Genomic DNA, 27193 nt, shown 5'->3' on the forward strand with positions numbered 1-27193 from the left:
TCGTTTCCCAGAGTTAGGAGTCTCTCATGTTCTGTCTCCCTTTCTGATATTTCCCACTCATTTTTTCTCCTTTCCCCTTTATTCCCTTTCACTATTTTTTATATTCCCCAAATGAATGAGGCCATGTATGTTTGTCCTTCTCTGATTGACTTATTTCAATCAGCATAATACCCTCCAGTTCCATCCACGTCAAAGCAAATGGTGGGTATTTGTCATTTCTAATGGATAAGTAATATTCCATTGTATACATAGACCACATCTTCTTTATCCATTCATCTTTTGATGGACACCGAGGCTCCTTCCACAGTCTGGCTATTGTGGACATTGCTGCTGTAAACATCAGGGTGCAGGTGTCCCGGCATTTCATTGCATATGTATCTTTGGGGTAAATACCCAGCAGTGCAATTGCTGGGTCATAGGGCAGATCTATTTTTAACTCTTTGAGGAACCTCCACACAGTTTTCCAGAGTGGCTGCATCAGTTCACATTCACACCAACCGTGCAAGAGATTCCTCTTTCTCCACATCCTCTCCAACATTTGTGGTTTCCTGCCTTGTTAATTTGCCCCATTCTCACTGGTGGGAGGTGGTATCTATCTCATTGTGGTTTTGATTTGCATTTCCCTGATGGCAAGTGATGCAGAGCATTTTCTCATGTGCTTCTTGGCCACGTCTATGTCTTCCTCTGTGAGATTTCTGTTCATGTCTGTTGCCCATTTCATGATTGGATTGTTTGTTTCTTGGGTGTTGAGTTTTATAAGTTCTTTATAGATCTTGGATACTAGCTCTTTATCTGATACGTCATTTGCAAAGGTCTTCTCCCTTTCTGTAGGGTTGTCTTTTAGTTTTGTTGACTGTATCTTTTGCTGTGCAAAAGCTTCTTATCTTGATGAAGTCTCAATAGTTCATTTTTGCTTTTGTTTCTCTTGCCTTCATGGATGTATGTTGCAAGAAGTTACTGTGGCCAAGTTCAAAAAGGTTGTTGCCAGTGTTCTCCTCCAGGATTTTGATGGAATCTTGTCTCACATTTAGGTCTTTCATCCATTTTGAGTTTATCTTTGTGTATGGTGGAAGAGAGTGGTCTAGTTTCATTCTTCCGCATGTGGATGTCCAATATTCTCAGCACCATTTATTGAAGAGACTGAACAGAACAGTTCTGAAAGAAATTGAGGAAGACACAAAGAGATGGAAAAATATTCCATGCTCATGGATTGGAAGAATTAATATTGTGAAAATGTCAATGCTACCCAGGGCAATCTACACATTTAATGCAATCTCTATCAATATACCATGGTCTTTCTTCAGAGAGTGGAACAAATCATCTTAAGATTTGTGTGGAATCAGAAAAGACCCCGAATAGCCAGGGGAATATTAAAAAAGAAAACCAGACCCAGGGGCATCACAATGTCAGATTTAAGATTGTGCTACGAAGCTGTGATCATCAGGACAGTGTGGTACTGGCACAAAAGCAGACACATAGATCAATGAAACAGATTAGAGAACCCAGAAATGCCCTCCTCAACTCTATGGTCAACTAATATTCGACAAAGCAGGAAAGACTATCGAATGGAAAAAGGACAATCTCTTCAATAAATGGTGCTGGGAAAACTGGACAGCCACGTGCAGAAGAGTGAAACTGGACTATTCTCTTACACCACACACAAAGATAAACTCAAAATGGATGAAAGATCTAAATGTGAGACAAGAATCCATCAAAATCCTAGAGTAGAACACAGGCAACACCCTTTTTGAACTTGGTGACCGCAATTTCTTGCAAGATCCATCCATGAAGTCAAAGGAAACAAAAGCAACAATAATATTGGGACTTAATCAAGATAAAAAGCTTCTGCACAGCAAAAGAAACAGGGCAGAAAACTAAAAGACAACCTACAAAATGGGAGAAGATATTTGCAAATGACATATCAAGATAAAGGGCTAGTATCCAAGATCTATAAAGAACTTATTAAACTCAACACCCAAGAAACAAACAATCCAATCATGAAATGGGCAAAAGGCATGAACAGAAATCTCACAAAGGAAGACATAGACATGGCCAAGAAACACATGAGAAAATGCTCCGCGTCACTTGTCATCAGGGAAATACAAATCAAAGCCACAATGAGAGACCATCTCACCCCAGTGAGAATGGTGAAAATTAACAAGATAGGAAACAACAAATATTGGAGAGGACGTGGAGGAAGGGAAACCCTCTTGCACTGTTGGTGGGAATGTGAATTGGTGCAGCCACTCTGGAAAACTGTGTGGAGGTTCCTTAAAGAGTTAAAAATAGAACTGCTCTACGACCCAGCAATTGCACTGCTGGAGATTTATCCCAAACATATAGATGAAGTGAAACTGCAGGACACCTGTACCCCAATGTTTATAGCAACAATGTCCACAATATCCAAACTGTGGAAAGAGCTACGGTCTACTGAAAGATGAATGGATAAAGAAGATGTGATTTATGTATACAGTGGAATATTATTCAACCATCAGAATGGACAAATACCGACCATTTGCTTTAACGTGGATTGAACTGGAGGGTATTATGCTGAGTGAAGTAAGTCAATCGTAGAAGGACAAACATTATATGGTCTCATTCATTTGGGGAATATAAAAAATAGTGAAAGGGAATAAGGGGGAAAGGAGAGAAAATGAGTGGGAAATATCAGTGAGGGTGACAGAACATGAGAGACACCTAACTCTGGGAAACGAACAAGGGGTGGTGGAAAGGAGGGTGGGCAGGGGGTTAGGGTGATTAGGTGACGGGCACTGAGGAGGGCATTTCAGGGGATGAGCATGGGGTGTTATGCTATATATTGGCAAATTGACTTCCAACAAAAATATATACCAAAAAATCTCCTAGGATTCACTTTTAAATCCTTTCATATATACCATACAGCAATACTAACTATAGTTATCATTATATACATTACATCCTTAATAGCTATTTATCTTATAAACTTTGGATTCTAGAAGGTTAAGCACAAACTAAACAATGAGTATATTCTTTCAACTTTATAATTTTATGATAGTAAAGTCCAAAGAAGGAATTTTGGGAAATAATCAAAGCTTCTCTCCCCCTTCCCAGTCTGGAATTCTGGCTGTCAGACAGCAATCTATATATTTTGCACTAGAGAAAATATACCAGGTTGTGTACCCAGATTCCCACAGACCAGCCAGCCAATATGTCAGATGTCTACTCCATCCAACTTTCTGGTCCAGACCCTGAGAGGATGTAGAGGAAAATCCTATATTACCCTCTATGTCTAGGAATCACCATGGTGGGACTGGACCTGGTTTCTTCTATGTGTCTGAAGCAAGGCTCTTGGTACTAAGACCTGGAATGAGAGGCTCAGAAAAAGGCATTACTTTATGCCTCAGGTGACAAAAAGATTAATTAGTACCCATCTCATGCATCTCATACTCAAAACTGACTTATAAATGAAGTTCAAATAGAAGCAGTATATCCAGACAGATCAAGGAGCCATTATCTTCGCTCATTAAAGACTACATATCAGTTACAGAACCACCAGGAAACAAAAACTACATGGATAACTTAAATGAAGAGACTTTAATGAAAGTTTTAATTACAGAAAGGAAGACGGGGTTAAGGAGACAAACAGGGGATGCTGAGAGATCTAGAGACCAGGGAGAGTGAGAAAACATTACTAGCCCAGGAGCCAACAGGATAAAAGATATTTATCAAAGTAGGACCTCTCCTCTCACCCTTCCTTCTTCTCTTCATGCCCTCCATTTTATAACCCAATTAGAAGTCAGTATATAAGAGAAACTGGACCATATCAGCACATTTAAGTCAACATCTAGAGCATCAAGAAAAGCACAGAAGAATGAGCAGATCTATGTCACCGGGAAGGGAAGTGAGAATAATGAGCACAGGTTTCCAATCAAAATCTATCAATGAGAATAGATATGGCATATGCTCAGTCTTCAGAAATTATCCAAAGTTAACAGAAGTGAAAGTAACTGGGAAAAGATGACAAGTGTCCTAAAAACAAAGAGCATGTAAAATTTTGCAGAAAACTCCATGAGTAGCCAGCAAACCAAATTAGAAGCTGACACAGGCAAAGCCTGGAACTCTACTGTTCGTCATTGAACAAACACCTGGGTGGTCCTAGAAGAACTAGAAATTTGTTTTTTTTTTTAAAAGGAGCAAAAGCATCCCCCCTTTGTCACCTATCAGTCTTTCAGAAGATTGAATGTAGAAATACTTGGTGAATTGTGGAAGCACTTGTATAGCTTTTATTTACTAGACACTGTTGCTATGATCAACAGTCTAGATTAGAGCAACTAAGAAAGTCCTTGTAATGGCTATATAAAACTTAACTGTGTAACATGCATGTTACCCAACTGTGCTGGCTATGAAAATACTGAACCTCAGCTCTAAAATCAATATTCTCTACTCTGTTTTGATAAGTAAGCTGGGAATCAGGAAACACAATTATCCTCTGCCAGCTGTGTTAACTGAAATATTCGAGAAGGAAACTGGAAGCTACTGGAAGGATAAGTATCCCAGCATGTTTGCTTGCTATTCCTGTCATTGCCACATAACCATGCCAACATTACTGGTTCCACTTTCTACTTTTATTTTTTCCAACACTCCCAGGAAATTTTCATCATGCTCCCTTGGAAAAAACAGAACCACACACCAGTGGGATGCTTTTTCAGGGGTCTGACTTTCAGGTCCATGAGCAGTCCTCCTCTGTGCTCCAGTGGCATGAGCTCCAGCTACAAAGTGCCCCTTCCCTGAGATTTGGAGCTTGGATCCCTGTGGTCCATTTTCTCACTCCTTAGGTACTACAACCAGTAGGATAGCACCCCCTCATTATAGGTATGAGTGTCAGCTCTGGGAAGAGCTTCCACCAAGTTTCTAGATTTTCATAACATCAAACTCCTCTCTTCGTCCCACAGACATACAGGTGGAAGTGACATCCTGTAGTTATTATCTCTATTATTTCTGCATTCCATTTGTGCCATCAGTTCACCTAGACTTTATCAGATTCCTTGGATTAAATCCTCCCAGTGTTAACCACTGGTATGATTTGTCTTCCTATCTAGAGACGATTAACATACCGACTTTAACATTCCTTGAAGAGAAAGTCCAAATAAAGCATTGCATATCCAACCAGATTAAAATATCTCTGCATTTGGTTCCTGGTACTCTTGAATCTTCAAAGAAAAACTATTTTGAGTTGATATTTACCAAAACCAAAAACAGACTTAATAAGTGTTAAGCATGACATTAGTACTTCTGAAAAAAAAACATACAGATTGGAGTTGAATTAAGCAGAATCATTTTTCACAAAATGCTTGTGCTATAAATCTTCCCTGAAGAGTTGGGGGAAAGTAAGTATATCTGACCAAAAAGGGTTAGGTTGATGACAAAGCAGTACAACATGTATTGATGATGATACTACCAATTATATTAAAGGTCAGGGAGAGCAGAAGGCCAAGAGGAAAATTAAGAATATCTGGAACAATCCTAAAACCATAGAGAATGTGCAAATTTAGATGATAAAATTCAGTGATTTGCAATCAATACACTTTTTATTCCCTTTTTCAAAAAAAAAAATTCCACATATGAAACTGAAACTGGCTCACTGGTGTCTAGGTCACTGAAAATATTTTATCCTAAATGTGTAAATGTTAATAATATTGTGGCTATTGAGGAAAGAGAGAGCAAGAGAGAGAGAGAGAGAACTCATAGCTTATACTTAAAGCTAAAATGATCTTTTGGAATTCTTTCAGCTCAAGCATGAGTCAACATTTTAACTTCTCTGGATGGCATTGTACTTACCTACACAATGACCAGAATTGGAAAATTCAAATTTCTAGTCCAAAATTCAATCTACTTTAAATCCAAAACAAATTTCAAGCTTTTAAAAGTAGACTCCATCTATTTCTTTGTTGTACTGGGATGGAGAACTTTGAACACAGCTCTGCGTATCTGTTGGTCTTCATGCTATAGAGGATGGAGTTCAACACAGGGGGATTAGCAGGTAAGTGCAGGCAATAAGAGTACATACATAAGGTGGGGCCCATTTCCCAAACCTGTGAACAAAGGGCAGTCTAATCAATGGAATACAGAATACAGCAACAGCCTCAATATGTGAGATGCATATGCTGAAGGCTTTCTTCCTCTCTTCTGGAGATGCAATGCTGAGGACATCCTTAAAGATTAAAACATAAGAAAAAATAAAGAAGATGGAGTTCACTCCAGCAATGGTGTGAACTTCAGGGCTGTCAACCCAACTACACTATTGATCCTGGCATCTGTGCATGAGAGCTTCATCATATCAGGGTGGAAGCAGTAGGAGTGGTGGAGTACGTGGCTGTGGCAGAAGGACAATCATTTGAGAAGCAACACCATAGGAGTCAGTATTAGTGTCCCCCTGGTGATGACTGCTACTCCAACCTGTGCTATTTTAAGGTCAGTTAAGATAGAAGGATATTTAAGAGGACTAGAGATGGCCACAAAATGATCAAAGGCCATGATCAACAGCACTGAGGATTCCATGACAGTAAGGTGTTGAATGAAAAATATCTGTGACAAGCAGGCATTAAAGCTGATCTCCCTGGCATCAAACCACAATATACCCAACATAGTGACCAGGGTGGATATGGATAGGCCAAGGGGTAGACAGCATGGAGAGGAAATCATACATGGGTTCATGGAGGCTGGGCTGAGTGACAATGGCAAAGAGGATCAGACTGTTTCTCGAGAGGGTGGTTATGTAGAGAAAGCAGGAGGGAATGGAGATCCAGATGTGGAAGGCTTCCAGGCTGGGAACACCAGTTAGCAGGAAAATGATGGAAGAGGATATGATATGATATGATATGATATGATATGATATGATATGATATTCTGAAAGTTTGGCATGTTGAACTCAAACTGCTGAATCTTAAACTCAATATCCTGCAATGATAAACTTTATTTTTAAAAATATTTTATTTATTTATTCATGAGAGATACAGAGAGAGAGAGAGGCAGAGACACAGGCAGAGGGAGAACCAGGTTCCATGCACGAAGCCTGATGTGGGACTCGATCCCAGGACTCCAGGATCACGCCCTGAGCCGAAGGCAGATGCTTAACCACTGAGCCACCCAGGTAACCCACTATATTTCTTTATAATGAATTCAACCTGAAAGTAATTATTTCACTAGGTAACTATTTATAAAAACCAACCTCTGTAATATAGATAGAGTTTATGAATATTGGTTAAAAAATAAAGAAAACTAAAATCACATCTAATAAAGAAGAAAACAGGAACAATTATGAAGTTTGAACAATTATGTGAGGGTACAGAATTTATATATAAACAAATCTAACAATGACCATTTTATTTTAATTCATTGTTAAGTAGCTTGCACCCTTCATTTCCTCACTTTACATAGTAGGCAGTCAATAAATATTTTTTGAAATGTGTATATTGAGTTGTATGAAATCATAGATGAACAACAAACTATATGCAGGGATTCTGATAACTATATCAGTAAAGTAAACTAGCTTTGGAGGCCCAAAAACAATGCTCTCCTCTTTTCCTGGACACCTCCATTCAAGCAGGTTGAATATCTCCAGGCATAATAAATAACCTACATTTGCTGAGCGCCTACTCTTAGTAGCTGTGTTAATATCTTGTATGGATACAGTTTATTTGTAGTGTCATAACTTGAACTGTATCTATGTAACTTTCATACCACATAACGAGTAAGCCATCAAGACAATTACAAACAGAACTATTTGAGCATAAAGGGCCTCAAAAGTAAATATGGATATTTTGATGTTATAAATTTTTATTTGGCATCTCAAATCAATTTTTTTAGGATTGCATGTTCTACATGCTGATGCATTCAAGCATGGACTGATATATTTATTGGCTAAGTTACCCACATGATAAGTTCCTAAATTATGTGTGCCCTGAACTTCTCCATCTCTAAAGTAATAATGACATATAAAGCCCATAGAATTACTATAAGGATTAAATTAGTTAATGTATATGAAGGTCACTAAGTACTAGCTATTATATGTTTAAAAATAAATTTAAAATATCATAATTTCTTTTCCTTCCTTTCCCATATCTATTTGCATCCCATCTTCTAATTCACAGGTCTTACTGTCTGAGTTGAGGCAAAAGATGAAAATATGATATAAGTATGATTTGGGCAATGACTACTGGTTAATAACTTCTTCATGTGGTCCCTTCTTCCACCACAGCTGATTTTCTTCTTTATTCTTTCCTGATTCAGAAGAAGAACTCATGCTCACTTCCAAAGACAATGCAGCTTCTAAATCAATTATGGATATTTGTTTAGTTTAACATTAAATTACTGAGTGCATGCTGTAATACTACAAGGATACAGAACCAAGTTAAACATGGTACCCACCCTCAAATATATTCAGGAAAGGATAAAATATTTAGGAAATCAAACATGTAAACAAGCAAATAAAATGCAATCTTATATATACAATAATGAGCTTGTGTTTAAAATACACAGGTGGACTATACTAGAAAGTCATGTAGGGGGAAAGGTCAAGAAGGGCTTCCATGAGCACAGGAAGAAATTTTCTTGATCAGGGAAAGATAGGTAAAAATCACCATGAAGATACTCTAAGCATATCCAAGGTATATTGTTTCAGATATTTTGCCACTGAAGATCTGAGATAATACAAAGTGCTAAGAGTGTTTAAAGGTAACAGGAATCCATTATAGAATTATTTTATCACCATCAAAGGGTAAGGAATTTGGATGTTTTCTAAACACTGAAAAAATAGAGAATACATAGATATTTTTCTATACTGTGAAATAATACCAATGATTTTCCTTCTTTTTTTTCGATTTTCCTTCTTTATTAAAATTTAGACAATTTCATTTGTACCATAACCACCGTCTATAAGTATTTCAACTTCTTTCTCAACCTAAACATAACACTGCCCCCTTCTTGATGCACATATCTCCTTCATTTCACCAACAACTTACTAAAAATTTGTCTGTTCTCATTTCCCTCGTAAATGGTTCACAACTATCACTGAAATTTACTTCTTCTTGGTCTGAAGCATACTCGGTTGCATTAATTGTATACTTCTGCATTAAAAACTAGCACAAATTCATGGTTCAAAAAAACAAGACTGTATCTCATATTTCAGCAAGTCAGATGTCTGAGCATGGCAATAGCAGGATCGTAACTCAAGATCTCACGAGGCTAAAATCAGCATTTCAGCCAGGACTGTGCGCTCAGCCAGAGGTCAGTCCCTTCCAAACCCAAACAGGTTGTTAGCAGCATTGTGTTGCTTGCACCATAGAAGTGAGGTCTCCGCTTTCTGGCTGGCGGTAGACTGGACATTGCTCTCAGCTCCTGGAGACTGTCCTCTACCCAGTCACATGGACCTCTCACAACATGACACATGACATCTTCCAATCCAACAGAGGAATCTCTCTGTTGCTCCTTGTCTCATTTAAAAGCTCACATGATTGGAACAGGTCTACCCAGCATACTCTCCCTTTTGATTAACTCAAAGTCAATCATCACAAACCCTACTGATATCTGCAAACTCTCTCTGCCATACATACAATGCAACATATCCCATCACATTCATAAGTCCACTCACTCCAGGCTTGGGTTTCATACTGTACTGTGCTCATAGGGGACAGCAATCCTGAGGGCCCTTTTAGAATGCTGCCTACCACAGCTGTCTAGGTCAGCAAATTTACAAACGTTTATGGTTTGACTTCTAAAGTATCTTTTGACTGACCATCCTTACCCTCCACTTGTATCACCTCTATTTTATATAACATTAGTTTTTTGCAGGAACTACAGCAATCTTCTCATAAGTAATTTCCCTGCCCTGAGTTTCAAATGTTTACACACTTTCTCCATATGTATGCTAGCATGAGCTCTCAAAAATACCACTTCATGGCCCTCCTCACACAGAACTCTTCATTGCCTTCAGCATGAACTAAAAATTCTTTCCCTCTTTATTATAGCAGTCAAGGATCTTCCCAATCTGACAAAAATCTACTGTTCTTGCTGCCCAATCACCTACCCCAGGGACCTTTTGCCAGGGACCTTTTGATATGATCAGCCTGGACCTTTCCTACCTCACCAAACTATCAAAGATAGCAAGTTCTTTCACTGTGCTGTGCTTTGCTTATTAATTCATGTGCTTCCCACTCTTCTTTGAATGAGGCTACATTCTTTAGACTTATTGTTTGCTCCATGGATCCATTTATACATTCAACATTAATTTATTTTCTCTATTAAAAATTTTGTGGCATTTCCTTCTCCATGTCAAGTCAGAAGGAATTACTTCTTCCTCTGGAGTCACATTCTTTTTAATTTATACATCTAGAAGAGTGTTAATGCCATTGCATTGGTCATAAGTAATTGGTCATAAGTAATCCAAAAACATGCCTCTCCAACTGAAATCAGCTACTAGCAAGTGAATCACTGCTCAGTCATCATTATATTCCAAATGCTCTGTATTATTTTCTGTATAGTGGGAAACAATAATATATACTTACAGGTATAAATTAAATCTATGAGTTGTAAATCATGGATTTGGAAATATATCATTACCTAGTTTTGTCCATTTAAAGCATGCTGTGTTTCCTGAAATTACAATATAACTGTTGGAATTATCTTACTGAGCTCTCCCTCATTCCCACAGACTGAGTAATATCTGTGTTTGTGCCTGTGTATGTGTCCATGTGAGTGCATGTTAAATTGGGAAGTTTATTGTAGTTTGACAGAACACTGTGTCTTTTTATTGTAGGGTAAATGTTTGTATGCCCATCCCCACACACACATTCTTTGATAGTAGTTTTCTCCTTATGATATTCTAACTGCACTAAGAGCATTTGCAGGTTCTGTGTGGGACTCTACACAGAGTCACCTCTCTCCTCTGATTATGGAAATTCACCAGCATGGTTATAAGGTCCAGCAAAACTAGTTTCAAATGCTAGATCTGTCATTAACAGCTAGAGTTCTCAAATAATAATTTTACATTAGATTCTACTTCTGTGAAATTAGTAGCTCACCAATACCATTAATTTATACAGGTTAAATGATATATCATTTTTAAAGCATTTGTTATGTAAATGCTGTTACATAGGCAGCATTTAATAATGGTAAATAAGGATGAGAATGAGGATGATAGTGGCGGTGGGCAGTAGTAGTATGCCAGCTGACCTTAAGCAACAGTTTGAAATGTAGCATAGCTAAAACCCATATCCAATTCATTGCATAAGTATGCTAACAACCTGTCCAAGCTGCAAGACGTATGGCCCATAGATCAACTGTATCACATCAATTATAATAGAATGTTCACAGAAATAGATTTCAGGAAAGAGATTTCCACAATTTTCCTTGGGCTTTTTGCAGTTAATAAATCTTCCTCGTTCTCAAAAGAAACCAGATGTGTGTAAAGCTTGATGTTTTCCCTGAATGCAGCATTATTACTTACAAAACATGGAGATGTGTTCTTTCTTGCCCTGTTTGCCAGGAAGGGACTGAGGAGCTGGGGAGATTTTTTTACTCAGGGATATGTAGCATATATAAAGGAGCCAAGACCGAGGCTGCATAAAATCTGTACATCAGAAAACTCCTAGTGGATGTTTTTGTGGTCCCCAGAGTATGAAGTTTCTGAAGGGTTCATTCTACTTCATGATTCCTTCCCTTTTTCACTGCACTTACTTTTGTAGGGACTGATGCCATAGCTCACTGATCTTATATCTCTTTTCTTAAGATTTTATTCACTTATTCATGAGAGACTGAGAGAGAGAGAGGCAGAGACATAGGCAGAGGGAGAAGCAGGCTCCCTGCAGAGAGCCTGATACAGGACCGATCCCTGGACCCGGGATCACGCCCTGAGCTGAAGGCAGATGCTCAACCGCTGAGCCATCTGGGCACCCCACTCATTAATCTTATATCTTGATTAAATTTTGTTAAAAGTAAATTTGTAGGTATAAACCAGATAAAAATAATTATATATAATTATAATAATATAATTATATATAATAAATTATTATAATTTATAATTCCAGATAAAAACACCTGCTCTATGCATGAGCTCATTCCTCATCCCCACACTACCTCAAGCCAGCTGGCAATTCTATCTTCCACCAACATTATGATGAATTTTGTACCTTTTATTTTTTAAAAAATATTTTATTAATTTGACAGAGACAGAAAAAGAGAGAGCAAGCACAAGCAGGGGGAGCAGCAGAGGGAGGGGGAGAAGCAGGCTCCCCACCAAGCAGGGAGCCTGATGTGGGGCTCATCCTAGTACCCTAGGATCATGACTCTAGCCAAAGGCAGGCGTTTAACCGACTGAGCTACCCAGGCATTCAGAATTTTGTACTTTTTAAAGAAATATTTTCATTGATGCCCCCCAAAAAGGTTCATTGATTCTTTCATAAAACACTTTGATCATTGATCACATTCCAAGGGTTTTGCAATGATATTACAGAAAATAGAATAGTCACTCAAAATCCACTAAAGAAACACTCATAAAACTCAGTGATTAAAACAGGTCATATTTATGATAAGGGCATGTATTTATCCTGTAGAAAGATTAGCACCAAGAAACAAGGGAGCACAGAGCATATAAGGAACGGAGACTAATAATATATTCAGCTTGCCTGGAATCCTGGGTGCAAGTGGCAAGTGATGATGAAGCTAAACAGATCCATGTACCCAAGTACTGGCATTCAAAGACAAATGAATCTAAATAACAACAGAGATTGCTCAGCATGGAATTTAATCTTTCTCCTTTCTTAGAAACACACATTTCTGCAGCTTCTTGTGAAGCAACTGAGGGAGTTGGGAACCTTATTTGAGGGCCCATAAGCTATTGTGATTCCTTACTTGGCATCAATATAAGCCTGAATATTAATAATAGCAAATGTATTTTCCTCTCAGCCACAATACACTGATTATACAAAAATATCAATGCAGAAAACACTCTCAAACAGAATCTTGATGTACTAGTAAGGTCTTAGCAGATACTCTATTACCTACTCTTCCAAATTCTACATCAGATTGGCCAGATTTATTTTCAGCATTAGCTCAGACAGTCTTAAGCATTGTTTCATAGGTCTAGATATCTTTAAAAATGTAAAAATATATAGACTTCTGTAGTACAAGTCTTGACAGCTGTTTTTTCTTCTTGTTATGCAAGTGCCTGATTTAAGCTTTGATCACTGAGGCATCATCCACTTCAAGAGAGTATTTCAGAAAAAAATTTAAAAACACATTGCCATCTGTTTTGTTTCTTAAATTCCACATATGAGTGAAATCATATGGTATATGTCCTCCTCTGACTGACTTATTTCACTTAGCATAATACCCTCTAGATGAACATAGGTCAAGGGAAGGAAAAATAAAATAAGATAAGAACAGAGAGGGAGACAAACCCTAAGAGACTCTTAACTATAGGGAACAAACTAAGGGTTGCTAGAGGGGAGGTAGAAAGGGGGATGGAGTAACGGGGTGATGGGCATTAAGGAGGGCCCATGATGGAATCAGCACTGAGTGTTATATGCAACTGATGAATCAATAAGTTCTATCCCTGAAACTAATAATACAGTATATGTTAATTAAATTGAATTTAAATAAAAAATAAAAAATAAACACATTGCCAGCCACAGGACTAGATAAAGAGCCAGGCCACCCTCTCCACCCCCATATTTCCTTTGCTTTAGAGATCAATTGATTTAAACAATTGAATATTTAGCTACTTTTTTCTTTTCTTTCTGTGCTTTAGTTCTTAAACTTATGTTTTAAATTCACCAATAAAAAGTGAACCCACAAAACCCTAGGCCCTCACCCCTGACCTCAATAAAAGCAGAACCCCAGGCCCCTACTTTCTCTCTGTAATCTCACTGTGTGACCCCAGATGTGCCATGTACTTTCCAAGACTTGTAAGTAATAAACCCTCTCACTTTCTAAGTTTCCTGATGGCCTTCACTGAAGGATGCCTTGCAATCATAATAAAAACCAGTTTATCCATATGTTGGTTATTGACAGGTTCAGACCAGCATGAAACAACCTCCATAATGGATGGTGTTGAATTTACAGTGTAACACAGCTAGTGAGGAGAAGTAAAAAATATAGCTTGTAAGATTTAAAAAAAAAAAATTGCTTATGCACTTTCTGTAAATAATATCACTTTATAAAGAAGGAAAAAGGATGTATTTTAAAATGGCTTTTATTAGTGTATATGTGGCTATACTATGCAAAATTGTATGTAAGTGACACTTCATGAATCATCTTTCTTACTGCACCAAAAGTCAGAGGTGTAGCTTTCATAAGAATATTTGTTATATATTTATTTTAAAGCATATCCCAAAAGATAGTCGCCCCATCCTCAAAACCCTCCTTTTTCAAAACAATTCCTGCACATTCATGAAATTGGAATCATGTTTTGTTTGTATTGCTTATGTGTATTATACCTCCTCTGTTATTTTTTTTAAAGATTTTATTTATTCAAGACAGACACACACACAAACACACACACAGAGAGAGAGAGAGAGAGAGAGAGAGAGAGGCAGAGACACACACAGGCAGAAGCAGAAGCAGGCTCTATGCAGGGAACCTGAACGTGGGACTCGATCCCGGGTCTCTAGGATCATACGCCCGGCGGAAGGTGGTGCTAAACTACTGAGCCGCTGGGGCTGTCCAACCTCCTCTGTTAAACAGTAAATTTCTAGAAGCTATATTATTCTCACCAGGCTATGAATTTTTTAGGTTGATGATTTTCCCTTTAGTTCAAGCTTTGCCTGGAAAAGTGAGAAATCACCATCTATGACTCCTTTTAGTATCTGCCACAGTGTTTTATTGACTCTTATTCAAAAGAAACAACTGCAAAATATGTCAATTTAGATGTGTTTTGTCAGATTGTTACTACTTTTAAGAATAGAATCTATGTCATCATTGTTCACTCTTTCATCCCCAAGTACCTCTGACAGTGTTTGCCAAAATGAAGATGCTCAAATATTTAAGAATATCTGCAAAATTATGTAAACACACTGTTAATTCAATAAGCATATATTAAGTTAGCTATTATTAATAAAGCACAGTTCTTGGGTCTCTGCAAGATATACCAATCTCCCGAAAACACTACAGTGAGTTTACAGAAAGTTTCAAGTCAGTAGGAAACTAAGAGCCTACAATAAAAGATTCACTAAGGACTCCTAGTGAAATGAAAGCAAATAACAGAAGAGAAAAAAACAGGTAGATAATAAATTTATTTTTTATTGGTGTTCAATTTGCCAACATACAGAATAACACCCAGTGCTAAAACAACAACAACAACAACAACAACAAAACAGGTAGATATTTCAGTTAGAGAGGGCAAAATGATAAAAGACTCGGCAAGATATTCATGGTGTTTTTCAAATGTAGGTCTTAGCCTAGACCCCAGAAGAGTGTTACTCTAATCTGTACAATCTGTAGGTAGCTTGTTAAAATTCAAATTCCTGGGTTCCACCTAAAAAGTTTCTGATTAAGCAGTTCTGGGATGAAGTTGAGGAATCTGTGCTTAAGAAAAAAAAAAAAAATTGGGGAAGTCCAGGTGGCTCAGCGGTTTAGCGCCGCCTTCAGCCAAGGGCGTGATCCTGGAGACTCCGGATCGGATCGAGTCCCATGTCAGGCTCCCTGCATGGAGCCTGCTTCTCTCTCTGCCTGTGTCTCTGCCTCTCTCTCTCTCTCTCTCTCTCTCTCTCTCTCTCTGTGTCTCATGAATAAATAAATAAATAAATAAAATCTTAAAAAAAAATTACCAGCTGAGGTGCCTGGGTGGCTCAGTCAGTTAAGCATCTGCCTTCAGCTCAGGTGATGATCCTAGGGTCCTGGAATTGAGCCCTGCATTCAGGTCTCTGTTCAGTGGGGAGTCTGCTTCTCCCTCCCCTGCTCTTGTGTTCTTTCTCTTTCTCTCTCTTCCTCTCAAATAAATAAATACATATTTTTTTTAAAAAATACCAATTTGGATGTACTGGTGCTGGACCACACTGAGACCAGTGATGGATAAAAATGGAAAGAAGGTAGCATGAAGACTCAAAGAAATGAAGATCTTGAGGAAGGTGAAGAGCAAAACAAAGCTGGGGGTGGGGGAGAAAAGCTGTGTTGGGGAATTGAGGGGGTTATTAAATGGAAATTATTTCAATATCTGAAAAACAATTTAAGACATTATCGAGCTTTTCTTTAAAGACATTATTTAAGAGACATTATTATTTTTAAACTACAGCAAAGTATAAAGAAAATATAAGTGGGACTCCTGGGTGGCTCAACGGTTGAGCATCTGCCTTTGGCTCAGGTCATGATCTCAGGGTACCAGGATCAAGTCCCACATAAGGCTCCCAAAGGGGAGCCTGCTTCTCCCTCTGCCTATGTCTCTGCCTCTGTGTGTGTCTCAGGAATAAAATAAATAAAATAAAATAAAATAAAATAAAATAAAATAAAATAAAATAAAATAATAAAATAAAATAAAAATATAAGTAAACCAATATCTATTAAAAGATAAATGCTTTTAACATTTGGTTTATGTTATTTATCTTTTTTTGTATATGATAAAAACACTTAACATGAGATATACTCAACAAATTCCAAGCACACATTACTGTGGACTACAGATACAATGTTGTAGCACAAATCTATGTATAGAGTTTTATTCATCTTATTTATACTGAAACTTTCTGCCTATTGATTAATAATTCCTTTCCCCCCCTACTACCCATCAGCTCCTGGTAACCAGCATTCCAGTCTTTGACTTTATGAACGTGACTATTTCAGACACCTCATATAAGTGGAGTCATACAGTAGTTGTCCTTCTGTGTCTGGCTTGCTAAATTTAACATAATGTCCTCAAGGTCCAACCATGTTGTCATATATTGCAGAATTTCCTTTTTTAAAGCTAAATAGTATTCCCTTTTGTATAAGTCATCCAAATTGTAAAGGAAGAAGTAAAATTATCTGTTTGCAGATAACATGATCTTTTGTATAGAAAACCCCTCACTGAGGTGGGCACTTGACGGGATGAGCACTGGGTGTTATTCTATATGCTGGCAAATTGAACACCAATAAAAACAAATTTATAAAAAAAAATAAAAAATAAAATAAAAAAGAAAAAAGAAAACCCCTCAAAATCACAAAACTGTTAGAACTAATAAAAAAAAAGTAGGGGTAGTGGAAGGGGAGGAGGGCGGGGGGTGGGGGTGACTGGGTGGCGGGCACTGAGGGGGGCACTTGAGGGGATGAGCACTGGGTGTTATTCTGTATGTTGGCAAATTGAACACCAATAAAAATAAATTTATTATTAAAAAATACAGTGTTGTCTACATATCTGTTTGGTATTTCTTATAGTTCTATCTCTGATGAAATTCTCAGTTTATTCATGCATTATTCTCTAGATCTCAGTAAGCCTTTTTATGACATGTATTTTGAATTCTTTGTCAGGTAAATCATATAGGTCCATTTCATTTTGGTCAGTTTCTGAAGATTTTTTCTTGTTCCTTTGTTTGAAATTTCTTTGGCTGATTTTCCTTTTTCCTTGATATTTGCGCATTAGATGAAGCAGACTTCTTTCCCCGTCCTCACAGACTGGCCTTATAGAGGAGACAACCTCCACCAATATGCCTAGGGAACGAGTCTGGGGCCCTATCAGCTCTCCCTCTCTAGGGAGGAGCAGGTGGCTGGGGGACTTTTCATGTCACTCTGTGGGGAACCAGGAGGTGGAGCTATGGCCTCTAAGAGCCCAACCTTATGGCTTCCTTCTCCCCCATGCTATTAGACTCTGCAAAACCCATCTGAGTCCTAAGACTGACAGGACAGAGGGCAGTCCTGTGGAGGATCCCCTTAGAGAAGCTTGGACACTGTACGTACAGCTCAACTCTTCCCCAACCCAGAAGAATGCTGAGAGGTCCCTTTTTTATCCGCTCATTCTGTGATGAGAAGGATCGGGGCTATGGTGTCTTCGAGCCCAAGATGCTCTCTCCATTCTCCCCCCAGGTTATCAGGCTGTGGTCAACACATTCAGGTTCCAAGAGTGGCAAGACAGAGGCCAGTACTCTGGAAGGCCTCTTGGGGAAACTGCAGTGCTGTATGCATGGCTCTACACTTTGATTCCCCAAGAGGAAGCTGACAGCTAATTTTTTTCATCCGTTTTCTGTGTGTTGACCAACATGCAGAACTATGGAATCTGCGAGCCCAAACTGAGTTTCCAGTTTTCCACAGACTGCTAGCCTGTGGTAGGCTATAATTTTTTTAAAAAATATTTTATTTATTTATTCATGAAAGACACACAGAGAGAGGCAGAGACATAGGCAGAGGTAGAAGCAGGCTCCCTACAGGGAGCCTGATGTGTGACTCAATCCCAGGACTCTGGGATCACGACCTGAGCCAAAGGCAAATGTTCAACTTCTGAGCAACCCAGGCATCCTTAGACCATACTTTTTAATGTGTGTGTGTGTGTGTGTGTGTGTGTATGTGTGTATTCACATGAAATTTATATACAAACAGTATAAAGTACTCTGTATACTAATCTATCTCTTAATCATTTATCATGTATATTTATATCAGTTTTAGTTTTTTTGCATGATAGTTTATATCTTATTTAACCAATATCCTAAAAGTAATTGTTTAAGCAGTTTCCAAATTTTCATTACAATGTATAATGATATATTGAACATCATAATACAACTCTGCATTCCTGCCCATTTTCCCCTTTTAGACATATATCTAGATTATGAATCAATAGATATTGGATAATAAAATAATACATTTACCAAACTAATCTGTAGGACTCTTTAAAGAATTAAGAAAGTACCCTTTTCATTCACATTTCTTCTTATTTATTGTGCTTATTCATGTTCCTCAGCCTTGAATCATCTATTTTGGGGGATAGTTATCATTATGGCACTCCCACAAATAACTGCACCTGGCTTAGAATAAGGCCATGGGTAAAATATGCCTACATGCATAGACAAGTGATGTCTTTCTTTGGGATTTAGACAGTTTTGCCATCTCTAGCGTGTGTAGCTATCCAAGGAATGTCTGATATAAATATTTTATTATTTATCTATATATTTGAGAGAGAGAGAGTTCACGAGTGGAAGGGCAGACAGGGAGGGAGAGAGAAAAAGAATCTGAAGCAGACTCCCCACTGAGCTCAGAGTCTGATTTGGGGCTTGATCCCAGGACCTTGAAATTATTCCCCAAAATAGATATTTACGAAGCCTAGAATTTGCTACTGATCTAAATTATATCAGTGGTGACTGAGCCTGGGAGGTTTAGTCAGCTGAGCTTCTGACTCTTGGTTTCTGCTAGGCTCTTGATCTCAAGGTCATTAGATCAAGCCCCAAATCAGGCTCCGGATCAGTGGGGAGTCGGCTTCACATTCTTTCTCCCTTTCACTCCCTTTCTGCCCATCCTCGCTCATGCTCTCTCTAAATAGATAAAGAAAATCTTTAAATTACATCAGACATTCCTTGGGTAGGTACATACTCTAGAGCTCCAAGGAAAGACCTCATTTATCTATGCATGTAGGCATATTTTACCTATGGCCTTATTCTAAGCCAAAAGCAGTATTTGTGGGAGTGCTAGAATTACATAAGACATGATCTCTGCTCTCAAAATGTTCACACTCTAGAACTGTATGAGTCATAATTTTTTTAAATTTTTTTGTATGAGTCATAAATTACTGGACTATCAGAAAAGAGTGAAATCCTGTATAAACATGCTTTCTCATGGTATAGTTGTAACTCACACTAGTAGAAAATCAAAATGAGTGAGAAAGACTATATAAAGAAGAACGTACTGAAAATTTCCTAAATCAGCTTAGAAATGAAAATTTTGAGCACAGCCTTACGAATTTGCTTGGTCTTCACACTATAGATTATGGGATTCATCACAGGAGGGATGAGCAGGTAAACATTGGCAATAAGGGTGTGCACAAGGGGAGGGGCATGCTTCCCAAATCTGTGTACCAGTGACAAGCTGATCATGGGGATGTAGAAGATGGCAACGGCACTTATGTGTGAGACACAAGTACCAAAGGCCTTTTTCCGCTCCTTTGGGGAGGCAATGCTGAGCACAGAGTGGATGATCAGAACATAGGAGAGGAGGATCAAGACAGAGTCTATGCCAGCAGTAGAGATAACAATAGCCAAACCAAATGCACTGTTGATCTTGGTATCTGTGCATGAAAGCTTCATCACATCAGGGTGGAAACAATATGAATGGTGCAGAACATGGCTACGGCAGAAGGATAGACGCTTTAAGAGCAGGAGTAAAGGTACTAGAGCCGTTGTCCCTCTAATAACAATGGCAAAGCCCACTTTGATGATCCTTGAATTGGTTAAGATTGTGGCATATCTCAGTGGGTTACAGATGGCAATGAAGCGGTCAAAGGCCATCACCAGAAGTACAGAGGACTCCATGAATGTGAAACCATGGATAAAGAACATTTGGCTAATGCAGGCATCAAAACTGATTTCTTGAGCATTGAACCAGAAAATACGCAGCATGGTGACCAATGTGGAAAGGCACAGCCCTAGGTCCGTGAAGGAGAGCATGGAGAGGAAATAGTACATGGGTTCATGAAGGCTTGACTCAGTGAGGATGACAAACAAGATCATACCATTCCCAGAGATGGCAATGGCATAGAGACAACAGAAAGGGATGGAGAGCCAGGCATGGTAACTTTCAAAACCAGGGATGCCAGTAAGAAGGAAGACTGCAGGGTGGAAAATGCTTTGATTGAAAAATGGCATAATGAGTAAAGGGAGCCAACTTCCCTGGAGAAAAAGGACCATGTCCTGTAAAATAGGCAAAAAAGACGTTTTCACTCTCTTCTACATATCATATAATTTAGTATCACTAGGGAGCCTTGTCTTGTCTTCCATGGAAATGCAGGCCCAGTAAGTCCTTTTCTTAGATGTAGAATTGATCATAGTGAACTAGGAAAAGAGACAGAATATTAAATTGTATGAGGACAATTGTACAATTGTACAATATTTAATTGTATGAGGACACTTGGTTTTAGCAAAAGTAACATGCTATATCTAGGCTTCAGTATAGTCTCATATAAATGTATAAAACAGAAGGTTAGAATAGATAATGGTAACATATTTTCCAGTTCTATGATTCCTTGTACATGGACAGACAGGACTCTTCTGTGCAACCCTGCCAACTCATCCTGCTTTTCTTTACTTCTCAGTTGCCCTTAAGAGCCCTTTAAGACTTATAAGGCCTTATGCACCCAATGAAAATAGGATCATAAATATTAAATATTTTCTAGAAAAACACCACTCATTAAATTAATTCATAAAATTACTATTCATAAAACTAAATATTATAAAAGAAATATAAAAGAACAAGTTCAATCTGGCAAATAGACTATAATGGGTGACAGTTGGTAAAGTGTTTCATTATGCAAGTAGTAGTTACAAATCTGATACTTTTATTATTATTATTATTATTATTATTATTATTATTATTCATGAGAGAGATGCAGAGAGAGAGAGAGGCAGAGATACAGGCAGGGGGAGAAGCAGGCTCCATGCAGGGAGCCTGACGTGGGACCCGATCCCAGGACTCCAGGATCATGCCCTGGGATGAAGGCAGGTGCTAAACTGCTGAGCCACCCAGGGATCCCCAAATCCCCTTTAAAGGAAAGGTTAACCTTAAGAACAAAGGAACTATTCATTGCAATGAACGAACAGTTAATAACTGGGCAGGATTATCTGATTAAGATTCTTAATATTCCATTATTGCAAAAAGATAAGAAAATGAATGGAGGGTTTGGGGGTGTTGTCCCTTCAGAAACCCTCATGAGTCTGGATTTATTTCTGTTCAGCTGGAGGATGATGACTATGAACCATCTTCTCTCTGAGGATATGAGCATGTGGTCACCCAGATCAAGACATCTGTAGGATTAAAGTAGCTTTTCTGTACTGATTCTTATTCTAAGTTTCCTGACACCCCCTATTTTTGTATATAGAAATAATGCTTGGTTTTTAAGGTATGTGCTCCTTTTCTATTCATTCATGCATGCATTCACTCAACAAATATTTGAACATCTACAAAATGCCAATATGTGCAGTGAACAGAATTAGAATTAGATCTGGTTGCAATGAAACGCCAGGACACCTGCACCCCGATGTTTATAGCAGCAATGTCCACAATAGCCAAAGTGTGGAAAGAGCCTCAGTGTCCATCGAAAGATGAATGGATAAAGAAGATGCGGTTTATGTATACAATGGAATATTACTCAGTCATTAGAAACGACAAATACCCACCATTTGCTTCGACGTGGATGGAACTGGAGGGTATTATGCTGAGTGAAATAAGTCAATCAGAGAAGGACAAACATTATATGGTCTCATTCATTTGGGGAATATAAAAAATAGTGACAGGGAATAAAGGGGAAAGGAGAAAAAGTGAGTGGGAAATAGAACATGAGAGACTCCTAACTCTGGGAAACGAACAAGGGGTGGTGGAAGGGAGGGTGGACGAAGGGTGGGGTGACTGGGTAACGGGCACTGAGGTGGGCACTTGATGGGATGAGCACTGAGTGTTATTCTATATGTTGGCAAATTGAACACCAATAAAAATTTTTAAAAAAATAAAAAAGAAAAAAGAATTAGATCTGGTACACCAAGAAGATCTGTCTGTAACTCTGGGAAAGAAAATATCTAAGTGTAAGTCAACTTGGTGAGTTTCATTCTAACCACTATATGAACAAGCAGTAGCTTTGGCTAGAGTAGAAATAATTCATTACATGAAGTATGATGAAGATAAAACACAGCCCATGAAAAGAAGAAAAGAAAAAAATGTTCAATATAGGACACCTCTTGAGAACTCAAAGACACAAAAAAATTAATGACTGGAAAATCTGAATTGAGGAGCAATGGATAACAAAATTAAATTCATGAGTTTTGTTTCAATGCTTGGACCTCAGTTGGAAAACAAACCTTACTTTTTCACCTGTTACTTACATGCAATGATTGGAATATATATTTATCTTTGCTTTCCTAACAAAGAGACTCCTGCCTCGACAGTAAGGCTTATGACTTGTCTAACTGATGGCTGGTTAAAGTCACAGGAGCAGTGAAAAGGTCAGAGGAAAGAGCACTAGGGAATAGTAGTATTTTCAAAAAATACAGAAGAGGCACCTAGTGATGAGATGGCATAGGCCTGCTACTAAGGTGAAAATAACTCCCAGAAAAACACAAGGCCCTCATCAGTTTTTCTCAGACCTCTGATCTCAGAGCCAACATTGGCACAACATTGTCTAAGAATATCTGTTGAGTGAATTAACTCATTGTATCTGATAGCAGTGATAGACCCTAGACACTTAACTTCAGCCATATATTGTGATTCCCAATAGACAGCTCCTTCAAATGATGAATAAAGTTCATGACAATATTGCCATATATTAAAGTAGGAGATCAGCTAACATTTTTCTGATTAATCTGGTATTCATTCTTGATACTAGGACTTTGCTCAAAGATAGACTTGGTGACAAAAATAAATGTTTCTATGTGAAGTTGTAAGGACCTTTAAATCATATCCTCTTTAAAGATGAGAAAGCAGGCTCTCAAGTTAATGCTCTTTTTATCATAGTTAAATAAATTAAGAGATCCCAATGGATATTTAAGTATACAAACTAGCCTTCTATTTAATAATAGTGATAATGTATTAAATGCCTACTATGTAACAATTTACTTATATCTCCTTTGCCGAATCCTCTTTCCACTGCTTTGCATGCTTCTAATGGTCTCTTTTTTCAATCAAAGGGAAACTGAGTAGAACTATTCTAATGCAGGAAACTCCATTAGTAAAGCTTATGGGAAAAGAATACCTTTTTTTAAAATTCCCTTTTTTTAAATTCTATGATTCTTAACCCCCTTGGGTCTTCTTGCACTAAAACTACAAGCAATATTAAATAACTATCCATGGAAAGATATACTTAAATTTCTCTTTCTCCCCAATGGAGAATTCTAAGAAAAGGTCTATGACTTACACAACCTTGTAACCAGACAACCAAGAATATATAGACTGCTCCCACTATAAAGCTTTCCATCCATCACTATCACAACATGCACTGGTATTATGAGTTCCTTTTAACAAATGGGAAAATTGAAGCTAAGGTTAGAAAACCAAGGCTCAGAAGAATCATATTACTTTTTCACATTTATCTAACATGACAATGGTGGATCCAAGAATTAAACTTTGTTCTCTCTGACTTCAAATGCCAGGATTTACCACTACTATTTTAAAAGGAACTGAATTTTTAAAATATGTTGAATGAACACATTGTGATGGCTTTATGACTTTAATGTATAGCGTATTATATCAATTGTCTTTAAATTTATATAATGCATGAATATACATAGTATATGAATTTGTTGAATATATACAACTAAGTTTACCAATTTTCTCTGTTGGTTTCATAAACTATCTGAAGATTGAACAGTCCTTGATGTATTCAGAAAAGTTTTCAATGCACTAAAACACTGACCTCATGTAAAGAAGAAATCTTGAGTCTGGAAAGGGAGGTCATTTGCTCCTACCCCCTGCTCTTTGAAGAGTCATCTCAGCCAGCAGCAGAGTCTTTTAAAGCCAAAGGTAGAGAGATTATCTCAATTTCAAACTTACGGGCAGAAAGATCCTTCTGTCCTAAGGCTAGGGAAACACTCCCCATCAGTCCTGCCCCCTTAAACTATCTCCAAAGAGGTTCTCTTTTGCCAGGAGAACTCACAAAGACTATTTAGGTATCAGATCTCAAAAAAGAAGCCTATATAAGGGGCCCAGCAGCTGCCTGGCAAGAGCCATTTTCCCAATGGAAAATCAAATTCCTAAGAGAGAACTCTAGGCACCTGTGTCCCACTAACCCTTTGTTCTATGAAAGACAGACCAAGAGGGGCAATTTCTTTGCAGTCTAGCTTCACTCTTACAGGACCAAAATAAAATCCTGGAGATTCCAGGAGTCCAGTTCTCATTGAAGAGCTTTCTGACCCCTGAACAGCTAGCTATAAGTCAAAGCTTTCCACAGGGTAAAAGTAAGGGAGAAGTAGTATTAATGGATCACCAGTCATTCGCCAATATCACAGCAATCATAAGACATTGAACCAGGTAGGAAAAGCATTGCTGAATAACTATATTCACTGAGGCTAGTGTAATAGTATCTGGTTCAGAGCCCATGACTGTTCCTGGGCATTCTGAATATCTTGGGAGCTGTTGCTAACTTGTACGCTGGCATACAAAATATTAACTTAAAAGAAAGTGATGCAGCAAACAAGAATATGAAAGATGCTGTGAATCATATGTCATCAGGGTAATGCAAATTAAAACAATAATGACTAGAATGGCCCAAATCCAGAACACTGACACCACCAAATCCTGGCAAGGAAGTGGAGCAATAAGAACTCCCATTCATTGCTGGTGGAAATGCAAAATGGTAGAGACACTTTTGAAGACAATTTGGCAGTTTTTTATAAAACTAAACATATATTCTTACCAAACAATCTAGCAATTGCATCCCTTATATAACCAAAGGAGCTGGAAACTTATATGTACACAAAATTGCACATGGATATTTATAGCAGCTTTTATTCAGAACTTGGGAGCAACCAAGGTGTCCTTGAATAAGTGTGGATAAATAAAGTATGATACATTTACACAATGGAATATTTTAGGTGCTAAAAAGAAATTAGGTGCTAAGCCATGAAAAGGCATGAAGGAAACTTAAACACATATTACCAAGTGAAAGAAGCCAGTCAGAAGAGGCAATACACTGTGTAATTCCAACTATGTGACATTCTAGAAAATGCAAACTATGCAGACAATAAAAAATAAGTGGCTTGCCAGGGGCTAGGGAAGAGTGAAGAATTAATAGGTGGAATGTTAAGGATTTTTAGGGCAGCGAAAATACTCTATATGATACTATGATGTTGAATAATATAGTCATTATAAATTCATCCAAACTAATAGAATGCACAACACCAAGAGTGAACCCTATGTAAACTATGAACTTCAAGTGGTAATGATGTGTCAGTGAAGGTTCATCAATTGTAAGAAATGAACCACTCTAATCAAGGATGTTGGTAATGGGGAAGGCTATCGATATGTGGGCACAGGAGATATATGGGAAATCTCTGTCCCTTCCAGTCAATTTGCTGTGAATCTAAACTTCTCTAGAGAATAGTCTATTAAAAATTTTTTTATTTATTTTTTGTTTATTTTTTTATTGGTGTTCAATTTACCAACATACAGAATAACACCCAGTGCTCATCCCATCAAGTGCCCCCCTCAGTGCCCGTCACCCATTCACCCCCACCCCTCGCCCTCCTCCCATTCCACCACCCCTAGTTCGTTTCCCAGAGTTAGGAGTCTCTCATGTTCTGTCTCCCTTTCTGATATTTCCCACACATTTCTTCTCCCTTCCCTTATATTCCCTTTCACTATTATTTATATTCCCCAAATGAATGAGAACATACAATGTTTGTCCTTCTCCGATTGACTTACTTCACTCAGCGTAATACCCTCCAGTTCCATCCACGTTGAAGCAAATGGTGGGTATTTGTCGTTTCTATTAAAAGAAGCAATTAAAAAGACTACAGAGCTTTGTGAGTCCTTTGTATGTCCCTTGCAAGCTTACAAAGGCACGAGGCTGCTCTGATAACTGTTCTAAAATTGACACTAATCCATTCACCTCTGTGGTGGAGACATTAAATATGTTTGACAGATAGCTTCTGTTAAAACTGTGGATACTCATAAGTGGCCTTCAGCCTTTGGCCATTAATATAGCCTTTGACAATTAGTGGCAAATTGCGAGGGCTGGTAGTTTCAAGAACAATAACTAATTAAACATACTTCAGGCCTTAGCTGTCCTGTTTAAATTTTTTAAAAGATTTTATTTATTTATCCATGAGAGACACACAGGCAGAGGGATAAGCAGGCTCCATGCAGAGAGCCCGATGTGGGACTTGATCCCGGAACTCCAGGATCATGCCCTGGGCCGAAGGCAGGAGCTAAACTGCTGAGCCACCCAGGGATCTCCATCCTGTTTAATTTTTTTTCCTTCTGTCACAAGATTCTAGATCCCAGGAAAGCCTGGGAAGACACAGTTCTTTCCAGGAGTTCATCAAAAGCCTGAAAAAAAAAAAGCCTGATA

General features: G+C 38.1%; 1 protein-coding gene across 3 annotated transcripts; it reads right to left on the bottom strand.

The window, feature by feature from the left end:
* LOC144294808 (olfactory receptor OR51C1-like) lies at positions 1–26683 on the bottom strand. 3 transcript variants are annotated; one of them, XM_077866771.1, is made up of 3 exons: positions 26545–26683; positions 24539–24630; positions 17284–20972 (listed from the first exon to the last, which is right to left on the bottom strand). In XM_077866771.1, exon 3 carries the CDS (start codon positions 20826–20828, stop codon positions 19842–19844), a length of 987 nt encoding a protein of 328 aa, XP_077722897.1. In that variant the 5' UTR covers positions 20829–20972; positions 24539–24630; positions 26545–26683; the 3' UTR covers positions 17284–19841. The 3 variants fall into 3 exon arrangements, 2 of the variants coding, with proteins under 2 accessions (XP_077722897.1, XP_077722898.1); XR_013362174.1 differs by lacking the exons at positions 17284–20972; positions 24539–24630 and adding an exon at positions 1–1155 and having other exon boundaries at positions 26545–26667; XM_077866772.1 differs by lacking the exon at positions 24539–24630 and having other exon boundaries at positions 26545–26672.
* Between the last annotated feature and the right edge of the window lie 510 nt (positions 26684–27193).

The sequence above is a fragment of the Canis aureus genome, chromosome 23 (assembly GCF_053574225.1).
Source record: "Canis aureus isolate CA01 chromosome 23, VMU_Caureus_v.1.0, whole genome shotgun sequence".
Taxonomy (NCBI): domain Eukaryota; kingdom Metazoa; phylum Chordata; class Mammalia; order Carnivora; family Canidae; genus Canis; species Canis aureus.